The sequence below is a fragment of the Prionailurus viverrinus genome, chromosome A2 (assembly GCF_022837055.1).
Source record: "Prionailurus viverrinus isolate Anna chromosome A2, UM_Priviv_1.0, whole genome shotgun sequence".
Classification (NCBI taxonomy): domain Eukaryota; kingdom Metazoa; phylum Chordata; class Mammalia; order Carnivora; family Felidae; genus Prionailurus; species Prionailurus viverrinus.
The window spans coordinates 162,138,712-162,162,839 of NC_062562.1; the positions used below are offsets into that span (position 1 = coordinate 162,138,712).

General features: G+C 42.7%; 1 protein-coding gene across 3 annotated transcripts in view; it reads left to right on the forward strand.

Moving 5' to 3' along the window:
• CUL1 (cullin 1) overlaps nucleotides 1–24,128 on the forward strand; it is a 105,282-nt gene that overhangs the window by 29,597 nt on the left and 51,557 nt on the right. For 2 of the 3 annotated variants that reach the window (XM_047843781.1, XM_047843773.1), the window contains exon 2: nucleotides 7,163–7,463. In XM_047843781.1, coding sequence (XP_047699737.1) covers nucleotides 7,324–7,463 — 140 coding nt within the window. In that variant the 5' untranslated portion in view covers nucleotides 7,163–7,323. Of the gene's footprint in view, nucleotides 1–6,493; nucleotides 6,730–7,162; nucleotides 7,464–24,128 lie in introns of those variants that run through there. The other variant, XM_047843784.1, reaches the window with a different exon arrangement.

Consider the following 24,128-nt stretch of genomic DNA (forward strand, 5'->3'; position numbering starts at 1 on the left):
GCAGGTAGTTTCAAATAGACTAGTTTGCTTATTTTCCAGCATATTCTGCATATAAACTGAAGTGTGCCATGGTACAAAGTTACACGTATAGAACTAGACGCAAAGTGTGTGTAGTAGAGTCAACTTGGCATTGTATTTTTATTTATTTATTTTTAACTTAATTTATTTTTTAAATTTATGTCTGAGTTAGCATATAGCACGACGATGATTTCAGGCGTAGATTCCTTAATGCCCCTTACCCATTTAGCCCACCCCCCACCCCACCACCCCTCCAGCAACCCTAAGTTCTCTGTATTTAAGAGTCTCTTCTGTTTTGTCCCCCTCCCTGTTTTTGTATTATTTTTGCTTCCCTTCCCATATGTTCATTTGTTTTGTCTCTTAAAGTCCTCCTATGAGTGAAATCATGATATTCGTCTTTCTCTGACTAGTTTCATTTAGCATAATACCCTCTAGTTCCAAATGGCAGTAATTGCCTTTGTAATACTCCATTGTATATACGTATATATACCACATGTTCTTTATCCATTCATCCATCGATGGACGTTTGGGCTCTTTCCATCCTTTGGCTATTGTCGATAGTGCTGCTATAAACATGGGGGTGCGTGTGTCCCTTTGAAACAGCACACCTGTATCCTGTGGATAAATGCCTAGTAGTGCAATTGCTGGGTCGTGGGGTAGTTCTATTTTTAGTTTTTGGAGGATCCTCCATCCTGTGTTCCAGAGCGGCTGCACCAGTTTGCATTCCCACCTGCAGTGCAGAAGCGTTGCTCTTTCTCCGCATCCTCGCCAACATCTGTCGTTGCCTGAGTTGTTCATGTTAGCCGTTCTGACAGGTGCGAGGTGGTATCTCATCGTGGTTTTGATTTGTCTTTCCCTCATGATGAGTGATGTCACCCTGACATTTTAACATGAAAAGGTTGTGTTTGATCTTCTAGAGTGTGAGTGAGTCTTGGTGTAAAGACTTAGAACTGGAATGGGAAGTGTAGTAGAGGAAGAAAAAGCACGTAAAGAACGTGTTTGGGCATATTTGGATGCCGATGCTGAGTTAGGAGAGTGGAGGTGTTCTAGAGAAAATTGGTGAATCTGGGTTTTTCTAAAGTTTTCTATTTTAACTCCAGTATTGTTAAGATACCATGTTCTGTTAGCTTCAGGCGTACAGTACGGTGAGTCAACAAATTCTCTCTGCTCGGTGCTCCTCGTGAGAAGTGTACTCTTTAATCCCCATCGGCGATTTCATCCATCCCCCCACCCACTTCCCCTCTGGTTAGCATCAGTTTGTTCTCTATAGGTAAGTCTGTTTCTTGGTTTGTCTCTCCTTTTTTCTCTGCTCATTTGTTTGGTTTCTTAAATTCCACTTATGAGTGATACCATATGGTATTTATCTTTCTCTGGCTTATTTTGCTTAGCATTATACTCTGGCTCCATCCATGTTGTTGCAGATGACAAGATTTCATTCTTCTTTTATGGCTGAATAATACTCCGTTGTATATATGCACCACATCTTCTTTATCCGTTCATCAGTTGATGGACACTTGGGCCACTTCCATAATTTTACTGTTGTAAATGCTGCAATAACATAGGAGTACGTGTATCCCTTTGCATTAGTATTTTTGTATTTTGTGGGTACTTAGTACAGTTACCGGATCATAGGGTAGTTGTGTTTTAAGGAACCTCCATACTGTTTTCCACAGCGGCTGCACCAGTTTACATTCCCACAAGCAGTGCAAGAAGGTCCCTTTTTCTCCACATCCTGGCCGACACTTGTTTCTTCTGTTTTTGATTTTAGCCATTCTGATCGGTGTGAGGTGATCTATCTCATTGTAGTTTGATTTGTATTTCCCTGATGATGAGTGATGTTGAACATCTTTCCATGCGTCTGTTGGCCAACTAGGTGTCTTTTTTGGGGAAATGTCTTTTCATCTTCTGCACATTTTTCAATTGGTTTATTTGGGGTCTTTTTGGTGTTGAGTTGTATCAGTTCTTTATATATTTTGGGTACTAACCCTTTATCACGTCCTTTGCAAATATCTTCTTCCATTCAGTAGGTTGCCTTGCAGTTTTGTTGTTTTCTTTGCGTGTGGAAGGTTTTATTTTTATGTAGTCCCAATAGTTTATTTTTGCTTTTATCGCCCTTGCCTCAGGAGACATATCTAGAAAAACGTTGCTGGGGCGCCTGGGTGGCGCAGTCGGTTGAGCGTCCGACTTCAGCCAGGTCACGATCTCGCGGTCCGTGAGTTCGAGCCCCGCGTCAGGCTCTGGGCTAATGGCTCGGAGCCTGGAGCCTGTTTCCGATTCTGTGTCTCCCTCTCTCTCTGCCCCTCCCCTGTTCATGCTCTGTCTCTCTCTGTCCCAAAAATAAATAAACGTTGGAAAAAAAAAATTAAAAAAAAAAATAGAAAAACGTTGCTATAGCTGATGTCGTAGAAGTAGTAATACTGTTGGTGCCCTTGTCTAGGATTTTGTGGTTTCAGGTCTCACATTTAGGTCTTTAATCTATTTGAGTTTATTTTTGTGTATGGTGTGAGAAAGTGGCCTGGTTTCCTTCTTTTGCACATAGCTGTCCAGTTTTCCCAGCACCATTTATTAAAGAGATGGTCTTTTTCCTCTTGCATATTCTTGCCTCCTTTGTTGAAGATTAATTGACTGTATGATTGTGGGTTTATTTCTGGGTTTTCTCTTCTGTCCCACTGATCTATGTGTCTGTTTTTGTGCCAGTGTTGTACTGTCTCGATCACTATAACTTTGTAATATAACATGTAGTCTGGAATTGTGACGCCTCCAGTTTTGTATTTCTTTGTCAAGACTGCTTTGGCTATCTGGGGTCTTTTGTGGTTCCATACAAATTTTAGGATTGTTTGTCCTAGTTCTATGAAAAATGTGTAGGTATTGATAGGGATTGCATTAAATCTGTAGATTGTTTGGGTGGTGTAGACGTTTTAACAGTATTTGTTCCGGTTCATGAGCATGGAATGTCTTGCCATTTGTGTTGTCTTCCATCTCTTTCATCAGTGTTTTATAGTTTTCAGAGTACAGGCCTTTCACCTCTTTGGTTAAGTTTATTCCTAGGTATTTTATTATTTTTGGTGCAGTTGTAAATGGAATTATTCTCTTAATTTCTCTCTCTGCTGCTTCATTATTAGTGCATAGACATGCAACAGGTTTCTGTACCTTGATTTTGCCGAGTTCAATGAATTGCTTTATCAGGTCTAGTAGTTTTTTGGTGGAGTCTTTAGGGTTTTATTTAGATAGTGTCATGTCGTCTGCAAATAGAGTCTTAGTTCTTCCTTGTTGCTTTGGATGCTTTTTATTTATTTTTCTGGTCTGATAACTGTGGCTAGGACTTGCAGGACTATGTTGAATGAAAGTGGTGAGAGTGGACATCCTTGTCTTGTTCCTGACCTTGGGGGAAAGGCTCTCAGTTTCTCCCCATTGAGTATGATGTTGGCCATGGGTTTTCATAAATGGCCTTTATTATGTTGAGGTGTGTTTCCTCCAAACCTACTTTGTGGAGGGTTTTTATCATGAATGGATATTGTACTTTGTCAAATGCTTTTTCTGCATCTACTGCAACGACCATATGGTTTCGTATCCTTTTTCATTGTTGTGATGTATCACATTGATTGGTTTGTGACTGTTGAAATTGGTTCCCTATTTGTTGACACCCTAAAAATGAAAGAACCTAAAAGTGACACCAGGGTATTGAGGAATACTGGCTTTTCAGAATCCAGATGTCAGGCTTGTGGTTCTCACACTTTCTAGCGTTGTAACATTGGTTAGGTTTGATTGCTTCCGTAAAAGGGAGGGCCAGAACTAACTATCTTTAAAGTTAACCTCCAATCTTACTGTAATTGGTTCTTGTGAGCAAATATTTTTGGTACACAAATGCGTAGTACATAAATTTTCCACTTTACAAGTGTGTCACATACCAAAAGTTAATGGGTTAGCTTTGTAGGTGCTTTATTCCACAGCAGTAGAGTTGTGTCTGTTTTGATTTACTATTATTAAGAGTACATAAGACAGTGCCTACAATAGTGCCTGGCACGTGATAGTTTCGTACTAAATATTTGTTCAGTAAAATATTACTGATCACTGAACTCCTGGGCGTCTTACAAGTCTGTTTAAACACTGTATTAAGGGGCGCCTGGGTGGCGCAGTCGGTTAAGCGTCCGACTTCAGCCAGGTCACGATCTCGCGGTCCGTGAGTTCGAGCCCTGCGTCGGGCTCTGGGCTGATGGCTCAGAGCCTGGAGCCTGTTTCCGATTCTGTGTCTCCCTCTCTCTCTGCCCCTCCCCCGTTCATGCTCTGTCTCTCTCTGTCCCAAAAATAAAAATTAAAAAAAAAAAAAATAAATAAACACTGTATTAAAATATGTATATGTTTGTAGTGACCAGAATAACAACATTAGTAAATGAATCAGTAAGAAAAATTTCAGCCTAAAATCTAGTGTTTGAAGGAAAAAGTGAAGAAACAAGATAGAATTTAATGGAGATTCTAAGTGAGGGTTTGAGGGTAAGTTCAGATGCTTTATAATGGTGATACTTCATTATTTCTAAATCCTTTAAAAACATACAGCTTTTCAGTTCCCCAATTTGTTATTTCATTTATTCATATACAACATTGATCTGTGTGCCGGGCTCCGAACTAGGTTCTCAGCAAAAGAGATGGTCTCTGTGCCATGAATCCTTCTCTGCAAAGAAGGGAGAGACACAGGGCCTGGGATTACCAGGAATGAGAGTTCAGAAGGGAAAGTCCCACGAGGTGGGACTCACTGGTCTGGGACTTCTAGTGAGTGTCACCTGGCTGGACGTGGGCGGGGGAGCACAGGAGCTTTCCGGGCACAAGCAGCCTGGGGAGCGGCGGCAGTGATGATGATGACGACGATGACGATGACGACAGTGACCGCTGGGGAAGGAAACGGAGGTAGTAGTGAGTGGATGTGACGTGACCTCGAAGGTTAAAGTCAGTAGCACTCAGATGTGAAAGAACAGGAACGAGGCATTCAAATTATCCCAGGTTTCTGGCACTCACTGAGATGGGCGGCACCGGTGAACGGGGCATCTGGGGGCAGCTCCTGCGTTCAGCTGTACGCCTGCTGGGTGTGCGAGGTCTAGGAGGGGGTGTGAACTGGGCACTGAGATGTGTAGATGGGCCTGGACTCAAGAGAAGCAGTCTGGGTTGGAGATACACTTCGTGAGTCACTGGCAGGTGGGGGTTTGAAGGAAGGAGGTTGAGACACGTCCCCGTAGTAACCCGTTGAACTTGAAGGTACTTTTATGCGGCCCAGTGGAAGTGATACGGTGAGGAAAAGGTGAAAATGGAAAGAGTGGAACATTTTTCCCGGTTGGTGCTAGGAATTAAACGGGAAGAAAGAGGAGTAAAAGAGCATCTAGATGGGTCTGAGAAGGCTTATCTAAGTTAGAATTAACTGAAGTGTGTGTGTGAGTCCAGGGAGTTGAAGTGATGATTGCCCCCGGGTGGAACACAAGGAGTGCGGGTTTAAATAGGTCGCGCCACCAGGCGGTACTACGGGTCCAAACACACTGTCAAGTGGGGTGTTGGTGGGTATGATCCTCCCAAGGGAGATGGAAGGAAAGGCAGATGGAACATAGATTCCGGGAGCATTTGCGAAGTGGCTGCTGGGTGGTTGGTTTCCCTAAAACTTGAGGGAATTCTTCTGTCAGATAGGTTTATGTTCTACATTTGAGCCTACTTCTTTGAGCGTATGCTGTAGAATACTTGCAGGATCAAGAGTGGTAGTGTGGCTTCATAAAATATTAGGTCCCAAAGCTTAGATTATAATTAGTAGAGGGGTGCCTGGGTGCATCAGTTGGTTAAGCGTCTGACTCTTGATCTTGGCTCAGGTCTTGATTCAGGGTCGTGAGTTCAAGCCCCGCGTTGGGCTCCACACTGGGCGTGAAGCCTCCGTAAAAGTTAAATAAATGTTAGAGATGATTTGGTTTTCAGACTTGATCCACGAGTATGAACTACATTCTCCTCAAATGTGCCTTAGCCTACAGGGAGCGCTAATGCCATGGAAGATGGAGAATGTACCGAATTACTTGCTGAACTCAAATTTGCACTGGCAAGCTTTGACAACCCATTCTTCTGCTCCAGACATCATTTACCTCCAACATTTATTGTATGGAGCCATTCAAATAATTCAGTGTTTCTTAATTTGACAACAGAAGTACTTGTTTAAAAACCTCCACATTTCAGTGTGATGTACGTAGATGATCCTTAAGGTGTGACTGTAGGATTACGTATTGAGAAGTACTGAGTTACTAGGCTATGGAATACCTCCGGCCCTTTATCTATGGATCTGAAATCCTGAAGCATTAAATTCTATTTTGCAGGAGCCTTATACACTTGGAAATAATAGCCAGTATTAATTGTGAAGCGTTGACTGTGTTAAATATCGATAAGGTAGTAAATAACAGAGGCATTATCTTATTTAGACTTCACAGTAACTGAGAAAAATGGTCTGCCCCTCCTTTTGAGGATTAAGAAATCGAGGCTGAGAAGTGAAGTACCTTGCCGAAGACCTCATACCTAGTAGGTGTGGAGACGAGCTTCAGACCCCGGCCACTGAATTTAGGGGACATTTAAAATTTTGATGATTCCTGCCAAATTCCCTTCTAAAAGGGGGAGTGACCGTTTCCCTGCACCTTCAACCCCCCCAACATCTGCATTCCTGCAAAGTGCTAAGTGAAAAACTGTTAGAATTCACAGGTAACTAGTGTGGTTGGTTTTTCCTACTTTTTAGGTGTTTGTGTTTCGCTTTCTGGGAGTTAGCTTTGCCTTTTTTCCTTTGAGTTTATCTTTCTAGTTGTTATGTAGGCCAAGTGGCTAAGTTTTGATACCTTCAGGAGGCAAAAAAGAGCAACGGTGTTAGCTGTGCTTCTGCAGTTTCACCCGGCTTTTCTTGTGAACACTTTTCTTGTGAGTTCATAGGATTCCGACCTAAATCCCTGATAAGTAAGCTTATCTCTGTACGTAGACCATCTAACATGAGTTTGTTTCCACAGAGAAAGAGAAATATTCTCTAGATTAGAGTGGTGCCCACTAATGCCCACAGACTGAATATTTCTGTGCGCGTGGCAGGCACCCCATTACCCACCCCAGGATGTCGAGAAAGAATTAATTGGCTTTATTTCTTCCTCAGGTTTGCCTGCAATGAGATTTCATTCTCTACATATAAAGGACATCCTTTCTGAGCTGCTGTGAATAAATTTGGAATGATACTGTATATTTTCATCTGATGGAGAATTAGCTGTACCTTGAGTTTGGATTGCTGCACTGGACGACCTAAGAATATCGCTCACGATGTCATCAAACAGGAGTCAGAATCCCCATGGACTGAAGCAGATTGGCCTTGACCAGATCTGGGACGACCTCCGCGCTGGAATCCAGCAAGTATATACCAGACAGAGTATGGCGAAATCCAGATACATGGAGCTCTACACGTATCCTACTGCTTGAGCTAAGATTAATTTGCTTAAAAGTTCAGTTATTTACTAGTATGATCTGTGAATGGTTAGAAATTTTACATCGTGTTTTCTCTTTCCGTTTTCACCCTGTGATATACTCAGAGTCCTTTTTTAGCTTTAAAAATTAACTCACACTCGTTAAGTCTTTTGACCAGAGGTAAAATTGGCTGGTTGGTTAGTCCAAAGCAGTGCTGTGCAGTGCAGTCGTTACTGACTACGTGTGGCTGTTTACATTGGCAGTCACTGAAATGAACAGTTCCTAAGTCACGGTATCTGTACTTCAGGTGCTTGATAGATGGCACACTACTTCCGTCGCTGCGGAAAGTTCCATCGGACCGCGCCAGTGAAAGCAGGGGAGCGCTGGTTTCTGTGTTGTGTGCGGTCGCCTTTGTGCTTCAGGGCCTGAGCAGGGTGCTTGCATCAGAAATGGTCTGGTCCTCCGTGGCTCAGGACGTGGTTCAAGGCCCGCACTGGCCTCTGCGCTGACGGTGCGGGGCCTGCTTCGGATCCTGTTTTCCTCTCTCTGCCCCACGCTCACTCTCTAAAAAAATGAATAAACATTAAAAAATAAAAGCAGTCTGGCCCACAAAGCCAGAAATATCTGCTGTCTCGCCCTTTATGGGAACAGTTCGCTGACCCTTATCTAAAGGGTTACCACATAGAGCAAAAAGCTTGACAGTCACGACCTTGTTTTACACATACGGTATTAAAGTATCTCATTCGCGCGTTATGTGGTCCATGGTGTGTGCAAGGGACTGTCTGCCTGCCACAAAGGTCATGAGGGTGTATAAGACATAGCTCCTGTTCTCTAGTATGTACTTGACGATACACTTTTTAACTTGTAAGTTTCTTGATTCCATTCAGATATAAGAAATTGAAATTTAAGCTAACTCCCTAGACAGCAGTTTGCTACCGCTTTGCTGGTTCTAGTAGTTTAAAGTTGCTAGTTCAGTGGAGATTTAATCTTAGATTTTTAGTATGTATCCATAGTTGTCAAACTTGGCTATGTGATATTCCAGTGTACCCTCAGCTATGCTGACATTTTAGGATTGTCCCCCCAAATTAGCATTACTTTAAATAGACCTGAAGCTGCATGTCTAACTCAAAATTAACTTAAAAGTTACTATAGTTGTGTACATATTCCTATGTGCGTGTACATTTACGTTGTTAAAAAACCAACTTAATTGAGATATAACTCCCATACTGTAAAATTCACCCTTCTTTAAGTGGTTTTTAGTATATTCCCAGGGCCGTGCAGCCACCAACATGGTCTCATTTTAGGACATTTCCATCACCGCCAAGAGAAGATCCGTACCCATGAGCAGTCACTGTCGTTCTCGCTCCCCTCGGTCCCCGGCAACCACTAATCAACTTTCTGTCTGTGCATTTGCCTGTTCTGGACATTTAAGAAATGTGGAATCACACAATGTTTAGCTTTTTGAGACCGGCTTTTTTCACTTAGCACGGTGTTTGTGGCTTCAGCCTTGTGTCACGTGTCCGCACATCCTCCTCCTGACGGCTGGATCGCAGGGACACATACCGCGTTTTGTTCATCCGTTCGTCAGTGATGGGCCGCCTGGGTTGATTCCACCCTTTGGCTCTTACTGAACTATGCTGTTGTGAATATTGTTATCTTGGGTGGATAGCTGGGAGTGGATTGCTGGGTCACAGGACATAGAGAAAGCCTTTAAGGAGGATAGGATCTTTGACAGAAGAGAGGAGGTTCCTCCACTCGGGGGTTGTGGCTTACCTAGGTGTATGACCTTTATGATCTTTTTTGTTTTTGTTTAATCCTGTAAGTAATACGGCTGAAGGTGGTGATTTCAGTGGCGAGACAAGGCACTTGGCTGGGTTTCTGGTGTGCGGAAAGCCCAGGGAGCCCCGGTGTGGAGACCAAAGACGTCTAATTGCTGATTTCTCTCTGGGGAATTTCTTCACATGTGATTTTTGGCTAAATCAGATTGGTCCTCTGTCCAGGACCATGCCATGCTCTCAGAACTCTGAGAATGTAGAGACAGCCGTTACTGGCTTCTTTTATTCTGTAAATAATTAGAATGTGTAGTTCTGCAGTTTCTAAATTTTTTCGGAAATGCAGCCTTTCAATTGAGTATTCTTTTCCTCCCAGTTGCGTTTGACAACATAACAGCTTTATACATTTATTACGAGTGGAGAGGCCGGCTGAGTCTAAAATATCTTACTTTAATTCTTCAGGTATTTATGAAATAACAGCTACAGTTGGAGTCTTATGTGTCAGGCCTTGGGCCAGGAAGCATCTTCGTCTTCCTCAAGGCTTGCATTGCCCCCGAGGGCTGGTGGGAGTGACCCTCCTCTGTTGGTGTCGGAAACCACTTCCCCAAAGGCTCACGTAACTTGCTTGATACGGCAGCCACAGTAAATGATGGCGGTACTAAAATGCGCAGTAGCCTGACCCTAGAAACCTGCCTTTATCCGCTAACTACCTTCAGATTCTGTATCTGAGTGAATCCTGTTGCTCAAAGTATTTGCAGTATTGGTGGTGTTATTGTCACAACTAGAACTTTGGGGCGTCGCGCACGCTTTTCCGGAGCATGTGGTCACTTGCGTTGAGGGTCCCCTCAGACCGGGTGCTGTTGGAGACACCGCGGCAGTGCTAGCCCCGCCTCCGTTTGCGGAACACTGCAGATTTTTGTAAAGTTTTCTCTTCGGGTGTGTGTTCGGTCTCCGTGTTAACCACTTGCTGACTCGCCTTTTTTTTTTTAAATTTTTTTTTTTTTTTCAACGTTTATTTATTTTTGGGACAGAGAGAGACAGAGCATGAACGGGGGAGGGTCAGAGAGAGAGGGAGACACAGAATCCGAAGCAGGCTCCAGGCTCTGAGCCATCAGCCCAGAGCCCGACGCGGGGCTCGAACTCACGGACCGCGAGATCGTGACCTGGCTGAAGTCGGACGCCTAACCGACTGCGCCACCCAGGCGCCCCATCGCCTTTTAAAATAATCTCCTCCGGGCTGGTTTACAGTGACATCTGACACTTGGCGGTTGTCAGGTTGTGTTTCAGGTTAGCGGGTGCTTTTGGTCCTGGGAGGAGGGAGCAGACTGTGCACCCACTGTTCACTCTGCAAGGTCAGAGCGTCCTTGGCGATAGTTGCTGACGGAGAATGGGTTAGAATCAGGCGAGAGGAAAAGCTGGTTGAGAGAAAAGAGGGATCCTTTTCCTTCCTAACTCTGGCTGGGGGCTAACGGCTCAATTTTTACCCTTTGTTTATCCTGGAGAAACATATGTGACTTGCTTTCTAGAGAAAATACCCTGCTTTTGAATGTGAAACAAATATTCTTAGAGCCTTATTATACAGTGTAAACATTTTTCTTGACTTTTTAACTCAAAATGGCAAAGGAAAGAGAAAGGTGTTTTTGGAAAGAAAACAGTCCCAGAGCATCTGCAGTCAGAAAGATCTAGTTCACTCACCTTTGTTTCCAGCCGCTACTCTCAGGGGCTTCATTTTTCTTCTACAGTTTGAGCCTCAAGCCCTTGCTCCTTCCGGCATGTCTGTCTGTCCAGTCTTTGTCTCCTCGCTTCTAACTTTCCTTGGTGTCTTACGTACTATACAGCCGACCCTGGAACAGCACGGGAGTTAGGGGCATTGACCTCCTGTGCAGTGAAAAAGCCGCATATAGCTTGACCCCCCCCCAAAATTTAATAGCCAAGTACTTTCAACTGTGGAAACCCAACTAAGAACATAAACAGTCGATTAACACACATTTATGTCATATGTATTGTTTACTGTGTTCTCACAATAAGCTAGAGAAAAGAAAATACTAAGAAAATCATAAGAGAAAATACATTTACACTACTGTATGTAGCGAAAACAAATCACATTTAAGCAAACCCGTTCAGTTCAACCCTCTTGTTCAAGAGTCAGCTGTTGGGGCGCCTGAGTGGCTCAGTCGGTTGGGTGTCCAACTGCGGCTCAGCTCATGATCTCGCAGTTCATGGGTTCGAGCCCCGCATAGGGCTCTGTGGTGACAGCTCAGAGCCTGGAGCCTGCTTCCCATTCTGTGTCGCCCTCTCTCCGCCCATCCCCCACTCACACTCTTGTCTCTCAAAAAGAAACAAACCTTGAAAATACATGTTTGTTTTTTTTTAAAGTCAAGTTTTTTTAAAAAGTCAATACAGCAACTTTTTTTTTTCCCAGTAAAATACAGGCGTGCGTTCTGTGCTGGTGGGTATGTAATAGGTGGGTAAACAATAGTAGACTTCTTCCTTTTTGAAAAATTGAAATAGGTAATGTAATTTCTTAGTCGGTTTATTGACACTTCAGGTGTCATGCTTCGCTCAGAGCAAGCGTGGGTCTTGATGAGTGGAGCAAACGTTGATGGTGAGAACGCAGGATGATGGAGGGTCCTTGTGGCGTAACTGAGAGCGGCCCATCTGGTCGAGTGTGGTAGAAGTTTCTGGTTTCGCTGGGTGCCAGATCTGCCTGCCCTCCTTTCCAGATCACAGGCCTTTTTTCCCTTGGTCAGTATACACCGCAGACCATGTTTTGCCTTCCCCTGGGATCCAGAGAAACCTCCGCGTTGGTGTCTTTCATTGTTTCCTTATGCCTACGAAAGTTCTCAGCGCTGGAGTTCGGATTTTTCCCTGTGGTGCTGTGAGCTGAATTAGTTTATCCTGTTTTATTAGCCTCGTTTTTTGTTTGTTTTTCGAAGTCTTCTTTTTCCCCAGCAGTACACTCAGGATCCCGTTCCTATTTCCAAGTCTTGGCCGTTCACCTCGCAGTAAGTGATAACAGACCTAGTCAGGATTCATATTTACTCTCCGTCCTGATGTTCTGTGACACAGTTCACGGTCCCTGGGCCTGGGGGCACCTTTGCACCCAGAGTGACTGAGCCCTCGGCCGCGCATGCTTCGCAGGCACAACGTGCCAGGACGTGCTGGTCCTACCGCGGCCAGTGCCTGCCAGCTGCGTGGTCACGTCCCAGCTGCTGCTGTCACTCGTCAGGCTGACATGCTCTGGCCCTGGCCAGCTCTTCCTAGGAGCCGTGGGGAATATTCCAGTAGCTCAGCCTACCTGCTGCCAGATTCCCTCTTACCTTTAGAGAAAGCTCAGAATCTCCTAGAAAAGCTGATCAAACCGAAAGAATAACAAATTCTTTCACAACAGATTCATGATGACCCGTGGCTTCTTTGAAATAACCATCCAGCCCAACGAATGCATTTGGATGTTTTCGTCTTGCACTTTTTTTTTTTTTTAATAGTCTCACATGGATATGTTTGGCTCACCTAATGAATGTGGCTAACATCAGATAAACCTAAACATAAAGGTATTTTACAGTTTTTCCAAATGTAGCTACCGTTCTCCTATGTATTTATCCAGACTTTTAGAGTGAGGTTCTAAAGGACATAACTGATTCATAGAAGAAATGCAAATGGTCTGTAGGCGTATGAGAAAATGTTACAACTTATAATTGTTACAGAAATGAAGAATTAAATTTTTTACACCAAAACTGAAAACCGTTTTAAAAGAAGTGATTGTAACCAGTGTTTGGCAGACTACAGAGGGAGGTGAAGTTCCTGTCGTCAGATGGAAACGTTAGTTTGCTGTGATCTTTCTGGGGAGACATTTAGAAATATAAAGACAGTGTTTTGGCTTTTTAACTTTTAACTCTGTTCTAAGGAAGTCGTGGTATTCAAATTGTACGTACAAGGCTATTCAGAATATTTTAGTAATAGGAAACCGTGGAAACCAACCTCAGTCTTCATCACTAAAGATGAAATGGTATTTAAAGGTTGTAAACAGCCAATAGAGATACACTGCAGGATATTCTTGGACATGTAATAATGTCTGTAACAAGGGAGAAGCCGGATGCAAAGTGGTACGTGTTCTGTGAACCCTCAGTGCATCCTCTCTGCTTGTGAAAAACCACATCGCCCTGTTTTGAAGGTAGCTCTCCAGAGGTATGGGGCTTATCACTGGTATTTTTTTTTTAATAGATGCTAATTTCTTTTTTTTAATTTACTCTGGAGAGAGTGAGAGAGCACACACGTGAGCTGGGCAGAGGGGCAGAGGGAGAGAGGGAATCTCACACAGGCCTCACACTCCGCGGGGCTCGATCCCACAATCCTGGGATCGTGACCTGAGCTGAAATCAAGAGTCAGACACTCAACTGACTGAGCCACCCGGGCGTCCCTAGATGGTACATTTTTAAATGATCTTCTGTGCTTTCTAGATTTTCAGTGTAGAACATGCATATTAAAATACCATTTATTATTTGTTTTCATTATGCAAATATAAGTCTTAGTTACACTTACTTGCAAAACTCTGCCTTTCACCACTGACCTAATACTTTTAAAATAGTTTGTAGGGGGTGCGTGGGTGGTTTAGTTGGTGAAGCATCTGACTCTTGATTTTGGCTGTGGTCATGATCTCACGGTTGTGGGATTGAACCCCTCCTCTGGCTCCATGGTAGGCATGGAGCCCGCTTAAGGTTATCTTTTTCTCCCTCTCTCCCTCTCTCCCTCTCTCCCTGTCTCTCCTCCCCTGTATTCACTCACTAGCTCTGTCTCAAAAAAAATAATAATTTTTAGGATTGAGAAACTATATTTATCTTTGAGGGAGAACCCACAGAAATGATATTGCATCATTGCCTCTAGAAGTGATATTTTGTTAATTAGTTGTACAAATGTGCTATGTTCAGGTTCTTTTGCTTCTAAATGTGAATCCTGGTGTACGTATTTAGACTGCTTTGAGCATTTTCAAACAAATTTTATAGTTAATCACTATCAGTTGCAGGCAGACTTGGCTTTTGAGATAGGCTGTGGATGTGCATTTGCTTTATACAGGACATCCTTTTCGGAACCGTACCGACAGTGGCCCAGCGACGGCTCGATTCTTTCCTAACTTTACAGACCAGCTGTGCCAAGTGGGAGGTGGATTTGCTGCTCCTGCCAGTTGTCCCGGCACGTTTGTTGACATGTGAAGATAGATAGAATTTTTAATGCAACTTTCAGTGTAGCCTTTCCAGATGATTATAATACAAGCTAGCTGTTCAAGATTCCACTGTAAGTTCCCGTTGGGTAAGAAGCGGTGGTAGGAAATAGTTCTGTTTAGGTTTGCTTCTTTAATTGAATTGACTTTTCCGTTAGAAGATGAAAATGGTTTGCGTTTGGTGGTAACTCAGAGTCGCGGAGCGATTCCCCAGATGTGTTTAAGTCGGAGGCGTGGTGCTGGGGGTGACGGTCACCGGAGTCCCCCTCCTCTCCCTTAAGCGCTGGCAGTAACCCCCCTGTCTTCCGGCGGGACACGTCAGCGGGAGATGAACCGAGCCGTTCCTTGCGGCCCCCGCTGCGGGGAAGGTGCTCTGCAAACATCTACAGAAATGTGCGCGTGTGTGACTTGGCCCTAGACCCCTTTGTATCTGATGTGACCCCTTTCCGAGACTTGTCCCCACCAGTCACGCAGAAGTATACCTCGGAAATGGTTGAACGGTTGTGGGGTGACAGAGAGTGACTTGGCCCATCTTGGAGGCAGAACCAGGCTTGGCTCCTTAACGCGAGCCGCCACCCCACCGACCCCTTTCCAGCCTGCCGTGGCCGCGAGGCTTGGACAGACCTCTGAGCGAGAGGCCCCGTGTCCGCTTGGATCCCCTTCCGCTTTCTGCCGCTGGCTGTGTTGCCAAAGAAACCCCAGGGAGCTTTTTGAAAAGACTCTCCAAAGTTTTAAAAGGCAAATATGTGGGTTTGTTAAGACTCTGGCTGCCTTAGCGTCAAACAACTAACCCATTGACTATTGAATGAAGCTTCAATTCTGTTTTATTACTTTTTAGGCTTCTAGTTTATTTTTACCTCTGAATGGTTTCCTCTAATTCCTATACTTAATCCTCAAATTCTATTTTAATTATTTTTGCTTTAAAAATAATTTTAGATGTGACCCATTTTCTTGTAAACATTAGTCCTGTTTTGTTTTCCTACTCTTCGTCTAAAGTAAATGATTTATTAACACGCAGTTCTGCATGTGTTGGAACGGCGGGTGGTAAGTGTGGTCTCTGTAAGCAGAGTAGTAGAAGGAGCCCCACTTCGTGCGGAGAGAAAGCATCTGGAAGCCGGAGGGCTGCGGTTTCCCCACGGCACAGAAAAACCACACTCAGTAATTCAGGAATGCATCCGTTTCAGAGTCTTTCTTTAGACGTGGATTATTCTCCCTTTCACATAATGTACTCGAAATAATCTGGGGATGCCTGTCCTCACATCTGACTCGAGGCTGATTCAAGGAAGGACTAGTTCCCCTGGATAGATGATTTCTCTCTAGCAGCTTCTGATACACACTAAGAATCTTTTTCCTTTTCCGATAACATTTCCCCATGTAGTGCAGTTGATTGAAAGGTAAGAGTAAAAAAATACAAACGGAAGCTTGTGTGTTGTCAAAGCTGTGTAAAGTCTGTCCAGATGGGTCGGCTCTGATTTCTTGCCTTTCTGAGGACTCGGCCTGGATGCAAAGCACGATTGGTGTCATTTTTTTGTGAGAGGTGGTTCACTACTCCCTCAAAAGCATACACCTGTTATTATCTCCCATATAAGCTTCGTGTCTGTTTCCTCTTCGCAAAAACAGCAAGTAGGGGTTCCCTGGACCAGCATTTTTCATGAGGAATAGCTGGGCTTTCGGCTGAACTCTTCCACGGTCGGACACAGCCACTGACTTTACAACTACCTGAAGGAAAAACTACATGAACCCAAGAGTAGGTCTATTTGGGGGCTTTTTAAAATGGAATTTTTGTTTTTCAGATCAATAATCCTGTTGTAAAATTTAGCAGGCCAAAAAGGCACACAGTGAGCAGTACTTCCTTTCCTTCCGTCTTCCATCGGAGTCTTGGCCATACCAGCGGTCCCTACAGTTTGGGCTCTGTCTCGTTCACATCTCTCTGTGTGATACCTGCACACACGCGTGCACACACATACTTGTGCGGAGAAAATGGATGTTTATATTAACTTAAAAATAACCTTTAACACAAATTCTCAATTGCAAGTAAACAAGTAATCTGTAGGGTTTGGTTTTTATGCACATGGTACCCTGGTGGTTGATCCTTACAGAGAATTTGCTCTGAAGCATCCCTGTGAGTGAACAGAGATGGTCTCTTGGCCTCATACCAGGCTTAGCTTGTAGCTCACCTCTTGTGATTGTCGTTGTGTCATCTGGAAACAAGCATCTTTGTTAAAATTTATTTTCCTTGATTACTTTGATAATATTTGCACTTTAGTCAGAATTAGGAATTGACTCAACAGTCAGTTACTCGAATGCTATTAGAAATGCTGGAGATAAATACTCTGAAATCAAAATTACTTCTGGCAGATAGCCCTCCAAATGTGTAATGTATTTTTTTTTTTTTTTGTAATTCATATTCGTTTAGGTAGATTTTAGGATTCTGGCAAAGACATTATAATTTTTGTATCCTGTTTTATTTTCCCGTTTTTGTAGATGTTTATTCTGGCCTGTTTTGTACTGTTATGTTGCAGGGGTTTTGTTGTTGTTGTTGTTGTTTTAGATTCAAATTAGTTAATATACAGTGAAGCATTGATTTCAGGAGTAGAATTCAGTGATTCATCACTTAGATACAACACCCAGTGCTCATCACGAGTGCCCTCCTTAATACCATCATCCATCTAGCCCATCCCCCACCCGTCTGTTTCAGGTATTCTTATAAGTTATGTCTAATGCCTAATGAAATGGTGGATGTGTAGGTGCATGTGGGGGTGTGTGTGTGATGGAATATTTATGATGGGATATTTTGGTGGTAGTGCAGACAGGAAATATTGCACAGGATGATACCGGAGGAGGGAGAAAGAATTTGACCCTGGCAAGGTTAGAAATGTTCATGAGCCAGGGCTATTGAGATGGGCTTCAAAGAATGGCTATGGATGCGCAGAAAACAACGAATGAGAACCTTGGTGAATTTGGCTGGAGAGAGAAGGATGAATGAGAAAGTGGGAGTAGCACTGCTAGCGAACGTGGCATTGGACACGGCGTCGGCCAGCTTGAATGGCACAAAAATAACCAGACGAATTGGTTGATTTAATTGCTTGGATAAAGGATGGTGCCCCATTTTGGTGAACCTTGAAAACCAGGTAAGTGAGTTTGCACTTGTTTCCTTGTTTTTGTTTTGTTTTGTAAGTGTAGGTTCATAAAGACTGGATATGTGACTTGAGAACGAATGACTTGATGTAAACAGATTTTAGGAGGATTAATCTAGAAATAGGATTAATCTCAAAACCAAATGGGATTAACACAGGAAGAAGTCCAAGGCAACCAGAGACCAGCTTGTTCTGAGTAGTAGTATTCCACACGGGTGTCGTGTAAGTTCTGAACTGGGGTAGTGGCAATAGAAACAGAAAACAAAAGCGCCAATTTCTGGGCTTCCGGTTAAAGATGAAAATTACGTTTTGACTTTCCCCTTTGCGACATCACTAAAACGGTAGTAAAAGAATTTTAAGATCAGTGAAGACGAAGAATGGAAGAGAATAAACACCGTAGGTGTTCTGGAATAGAAAGGCGGCACTTGTTAATAATGAGCACTGGGTGTTTTATGTGAGCGATGAATCACTAAGTTCTACACCTGAAACTAATATTATACTGTATGTTAACTAACTGGAATGAAAATAAAAACTTGAAAAAAAAAATTTTTTTTTTTTTTTTTGTGGAAGATGGAAGGCATATGGAGGCGGGGCAACTGATTACCAGAATATAGGAAGCCCTGGTTTAGAGGGTGGTGAGAGGTGCTGCAGCAGGAAAGCCACTGTTCCTGCAGGACTGGAGAGGCTCGGGATCTGAAGCCTCCAGTTTGGCAGAAGGTAGTGTGAGATGGGGCGGTGCCTGGGAGATGATGAATAGATTCAAAATCTGTAAAATTAACAGCCCATCATCCCCTCTACTCCCAAGTACAGATCATTTGGCGGCCAAGAGCATATCCTGTGTCCCAGGCAGAACTCTTGTGTGTACTTCGAACACATTGAAGGAGACTGAGTCAGAAATTTAGGGCAGGAGGCTTGGACGTTGGCATAAGTAGGAACTATGAGCACTGGCTATGACAGAAAGTTAGCATTTAGAATGATTGGTCCCCAATTCCATTGCAAAACACTGGTGGTGATGCTGGAGACTGAATAGCTCTCAGGAAGAATGAACGGCCCTGAAGGGCACATCCATTTATCGCCATGCGAGGCGGCGGCAGCGAAGTGGCCGCCTCACGTGCTGTGGCCCTCCAGTCTCTCTCAGGCCAGTGGTGTTTCCAGCTGGCATTGCAATTCCTTATCGTTATGAGTATAAGCATGAATAGCTGCGTTTTGAAAGAACAGAATAAACAACCATAGAATGAAAAGGGATAGGAGAAACTGTTAATACCGGCAACAGAAGAAAATGTTTTGAAAGTCAGCATCATCAGATATAAGAGATTCTTACTACAGTAGTAGAGTAGGAGCAGGATGCTATGAAAAAAGAACCCTTATTTCAAATGAGAACTCTGATTTTAAGGAAAGTAACAGAGCTAGGAGAATAGGTGAAAGTGAAGAGTGAAAGGGCACGAAGCTTTGGTGCCTGAGAACTAACCCAGGAGGCCTAATATCTGACCGTTAGGAATTCTGGAGAAAAGCAGAGGAGATTTTTTTTAAACTTATGGTATCTTTCTGTAAAGAGAATATAAAATCATTTCTCAGAATTGAAGATGCTAAATCTCTACTGCCCAAAATAATGAGAAGATTGATACTAGGGGAAAAATTATGAAATTTCTGTGCGCAGAGAATTATGAGATCTCCACGAATCCATGGATTAGATTTAAGGGAGCAGGGTAAAGTTCCAGGATTAGTATTGTCCGATTGGTCTAGAGAGCAGCCAGTGTCTATCAGAGCTAGAAGACCAGGGAGCCATTGTGATTGTTGCAAGAATTAAGACCATGGATATGATGCGTAAAATCCAACTTGAAATTACCCATGTGCAAAGCCCTAAGCTGTCCTTCACAGAGGCACAGTTAAGGAAGATGAACGTAATTTAACATTCTTTTCCCTCGTACAATGTCCAAGTCTTTTATTATTGAGTCGTAGGAGTTCTCTATGTATTTAGGGAACCAGTGTTTGGTCGCATAGGTTTTGCTAATATTTTCTCCCAGTCCAATGCTTGCTACTCCTTTTCTGAATGGTGTCTTTGGATGAGTAGGTCTATTTGATTTTGAGGAAACCTAATTTAATTTTCTTTTACAGTTCCTGCCTTCTGTGACCTTTAAGAATCCTTTCCCCTAGACGATAAAGATAATGTGTTTTTCTCAAAAATTCATGGTTTGGGCTTTTACATTTAGGCCTCTGATCCATCCGTATAACTTTTGTATATGGTGTGAGGTAGGCTTGAGCTTAGTTTTTCCACTGTATGGACATCCATTTTTATTTCTGCATTGTTTGTTGTAAAGACTTGTCCCCATAGATTGCTTTGATGCCTTTGTTAAAATTAAATGATAATATAGGTATGGTTCTATTTCTAGAATATTGTTTCATTGATCTCTATATCCATCCTAAAGGAATGATACGTTATTGATTTGTTTTGTGAAATATTTTTGCATCTGTGTTCATGTGGGATATTGATTGCTGTTTGCATTTTTGTTTTTGATTACTGTCGCATTATGAAAACTCTTAGAAGTCAGGTAGTATAAGTCTTCCCAACTTTGTTGCCCCCCCCTGCCCCCCCCCCCCCCCCCCACTTATTGTTAGGTCCATATTTAGCTTGTCAATTTCTTCTCTAAAAACTGCTGGAATTAAAATTGGGATTGTATTGAATTTTTTAATAATGATTTTATTGAGATGCCATTCAGAAGCCTTAGAATTCATCCGTTTAATTAGTTTTCCAGTGATTTTTAATATATTCAGATGTGCTCAACCATCACTACAGAAAATTTTTGAGCCATTGTCATTACCCCAAAAACCCTGTACCCTTTAGCTACCATCCCTTACTCTCTTCACCTCCACTAATCTTTCTGTCTCTAAATCTGTCTCCATAGATTTGTCTATTCTGAACATTTCAGAGAGATGTGATCATATAATATGTGGTTTTATGGGCAGGATTGTGTGCTCTAGCCCTAGCCCTCAGTTTTATAGTATTTGAAGTTTGGGCCTTTGGGGGAATAATTAAGGTTAAATGAGATCATATGGTGGGGCCCTAAGCCTGTAGGGGTGATGTCCTCAAGAGGAAGAGACCCCAGAGAATGCGGTCTCCCTCCCAACCCCAAGTAGGAACAGAGGAAAGGCCATGTGAGCATACAGGGATGGGGCAGCCGTCTGCAAGCCGGAAGAGAGCTCTCACCAGGAGCCAACCCTGATGGCACCTTGATCTTGGACTTCTAGCCTCCAGAACAGTGAGAAAATAAATATCTGTTGTTTAAGCCACCCAGTCTATGGCATTGTTTTAGCAGCCTGAGTAGACTAATAATACGTGCCTTCTGTGACTGGCATCTTCCATTTACCATAATGTTTTCAAACTTCATCCATATTGTAGCATATATCAATATTTTGTTCATTTTTATGGCCCCATATAATAACCCACTGACTGGGTTTATCACATTTTGTGTATCCATCCATCAATTGATGGACATTTGCGTTATTTCTGCCTCTTTGCTATTATGAATAGTGCTGCTCTAAACATCCGTGAACAGGTTTTTATATAGACGTACACTTTCATGCTCTTGGGTAGATAACCAAAGTGGAATTTGGGGGTCAAATGGTAGCTGTATGGTTAACTGTTTGCGTAACTATTTTCCAAAGTGGCCATATCATTCTACTTTCCCACCAGCTGTGTGTGAGCCTTCCAGTTTCTTCACATCCTGACCAACACTTGGTACTATTTTTTTTTTTTTTATTCTAGCCATCATCCTGATGGACATGAAGTTTACTCATTGTGGTTTTGATTTACGTTTCCCTGATGACTAATGACGTGTCTACCTTGCTTAGAGAAATGTCAGTTAAGATCCTTTGCCTTTTTTTTTTTTTTAATGAGAGCGAGTGCACCCTTGTGAAAGGATGAGGGGCAGAGGGAGAAAGAGAAAAAGAGAGAGAGTGTTAAGTAGTCTCCACACTCAGCCCAGAGCCCCACGTGGACCTCATTCCCACGACCCTGGGATCATGACCTGAGCCAAAATCAAGAGTCGGACACAACCAACTGAGCCACCCAGGCACCTCTCTTTGCCCATTTTTTAACTCGGTTGTCTTTTGATTGAGTTTTAAAGGTTTTTAATACTACACACAAATACTTTATCAGATTTGTAAATATTTTCTCCTATTCTGTGGGTTGACTTTTCATTATCTTGATTGTTCTTTGATATAAAAGTTTTAAAAATGTTGAAGTCCAATTCGTTCATTTTTTTCATTGGTTACTTTTTGTTGTTACATTTCAGAATCCCTTGCCACATCAAAGATCATGATTGAGCGTTCTGTTTTCTGCTAAGTGGTTTATAGTTTTAGGGTAGACATTTAGGTCTTTGACCCATTTTGAGTTTGTATGGTGTGAGGAGTAAGGGTTGAAAATTCCTTTGTTTGCCTGTGGCTGTCTGAATTGTCCCAGCACCAGTTGTTGAAAGGCCATTTTCATTTTCCCCCCTTGAATGGTCTTGGCATTTTTGTTGAAAACCAGTTGTCCACAGACACCTGGGTTTATTTCTGGATTCTCAGTTCTGTTCCACTGATCTATATGTCTGTCCTTTGCCAGGACCTCTCTGTCTTGATTTGTGCAGTGTAGGAACTGTTTAAATATTTGAAGTATGAGTACTCCAACTTTGTTTTTTCAAGACTGTTTTGGGTTCCTTGCAATTCCATATGAGTATCAGAGGGCGCTTGTCGCTTCCTACAAAGAAACCCGCTGGGATGCTGATTGGGGTTGCACTGGACGTGTGTATCAGTGTGCGGACTATTGCCATCCTAGTAATACTGCCCTCCTACCTTTTTTTACGGAAGTATTTGAAGGTATAAATTTCTCAGAGGAATTTTTACCTTTATTCCACCAATTTTGGTGTGTTTTGTTTTCATTATGATTTAGTTCAAAACATCTTACAATTTTCCTTGTTATTTCTTTTTTGACTCTTACATTATATAGAAATGTTGTTTAGTTAGAAATGGTTGAGGTTTTCCAGGGTAGCTGATTGTTCCTGATTTCTAATATAATTCCATTTTGGTCAGAGAACACTCTGTATGATTTCAGTCTTTAAAAATGTAGAAAGGGCCATTTTAATGGCCCAGAAAATAGCCTATTTGATGAGCATACGGTGGACTGTGGAAAAGGATATGGAGGGGCGCCTGGGTGGCTCAGTCAGTTAAGCATCCGACTCGGTTTCGGCTCAGGTCATGATCTCATGGTTCATGAGTTTGACCCCCGCATCGGTCTCTGCTGTCAGCCCAGAGCCCAATTCGGATCCTCTTGTCTCCCTCCCTCTCTGCCCCTCTCTTGTTTGCGCTCGCTCGCTCGCTCTCTCTCTCTCTCTCTCAAAATAAAAACTTTAAAAAAAAAAAAAAAGAAAGAAAAGGATATGGATTCATTAGGTGTAGATGGTGTTGTGCTGGAGCAGGATCGCGTCGGCTTGTGGGAGGTGAGGGTGCACTTCTCTCCCCAAGCCCCTGCTCAGTAATGTCCCGTTAGGAGCTGGAAATCTGCCTTGGCGGGAGGATTACGCCACATTTGGTTTGGTGTATTTTGAAGCTCTGTTAGAAGAATATACATTCATGATGGTCTTTTTAATAAATTGACCCTCTAATTAGTACGAAATGTCTCTCTGATCTCCGGTATTATTTCCTTCAAGTCTGTTTTGTCCAGTACTGTTACAGTCTCTTTAGCCTTCTTCGGCTTAGTTTGCGTGATCATCTTTCCCCATCTGTTCACTTTCAACCTATCTGTGTCTTTGCACTTCTGTTGTGTCGTCTGTAATAGCATAGAGAGTCCTCCCCGTATTTGTCCCTTCCGGTCTTCCTTGTCTTTGGATTGTAGGTTTTAGTCTATCTGTTAACATTTATTGGAAGTATTAATAGGTTGATTTTTAGATCTACCTTTTTTTTTTTCTGTTCTTTAAAACATTTCTTTGTTCCTACTCTCCTCTCTTTTGCATTATTTGGAATTGTTTAGAATTGCATTTTAATGTATCTGTTGGCCTTTTAGGTGTTCATCTGAGGTTGTGTGTGTTCTTATTCTAAGGATTACAGTGTTCTTTTTTTCTTTTTCCTTTTTGCCTAGAGTTGACCCTGGAGTTTGCACTGTGTGGGTCAACTTACCGTCAGATTTTTTTCAATAAGTACAGTATTTAAATGTATTTTCTCTTTATGATTTTCTTTTCTCTACCTTACGAATTGTAAGAACACAGCATATAATACATGTAACATACAGAATGTGTGCTAATTAACTGTTTATGTTGTCGGTAAGGCTTCTGGTGAACAGTAGACTAATAATAGTCCAGTTTGGGGGGAGTCAAAAGTTATATGTGGATTTTGTACCGCGTGGAGGGTCAGCACCCTTAACCCCCACATTGTTCGAGAGTGAACTGTACTTAGAGTTCATATCATGTGACCTCACGGAGAATGTAGAAACCTTCAACTGTACAGTTCCATTTACTATCCCACTAGCCTGTTGTATGATACGTCTACATATGCTTTAAACCCACA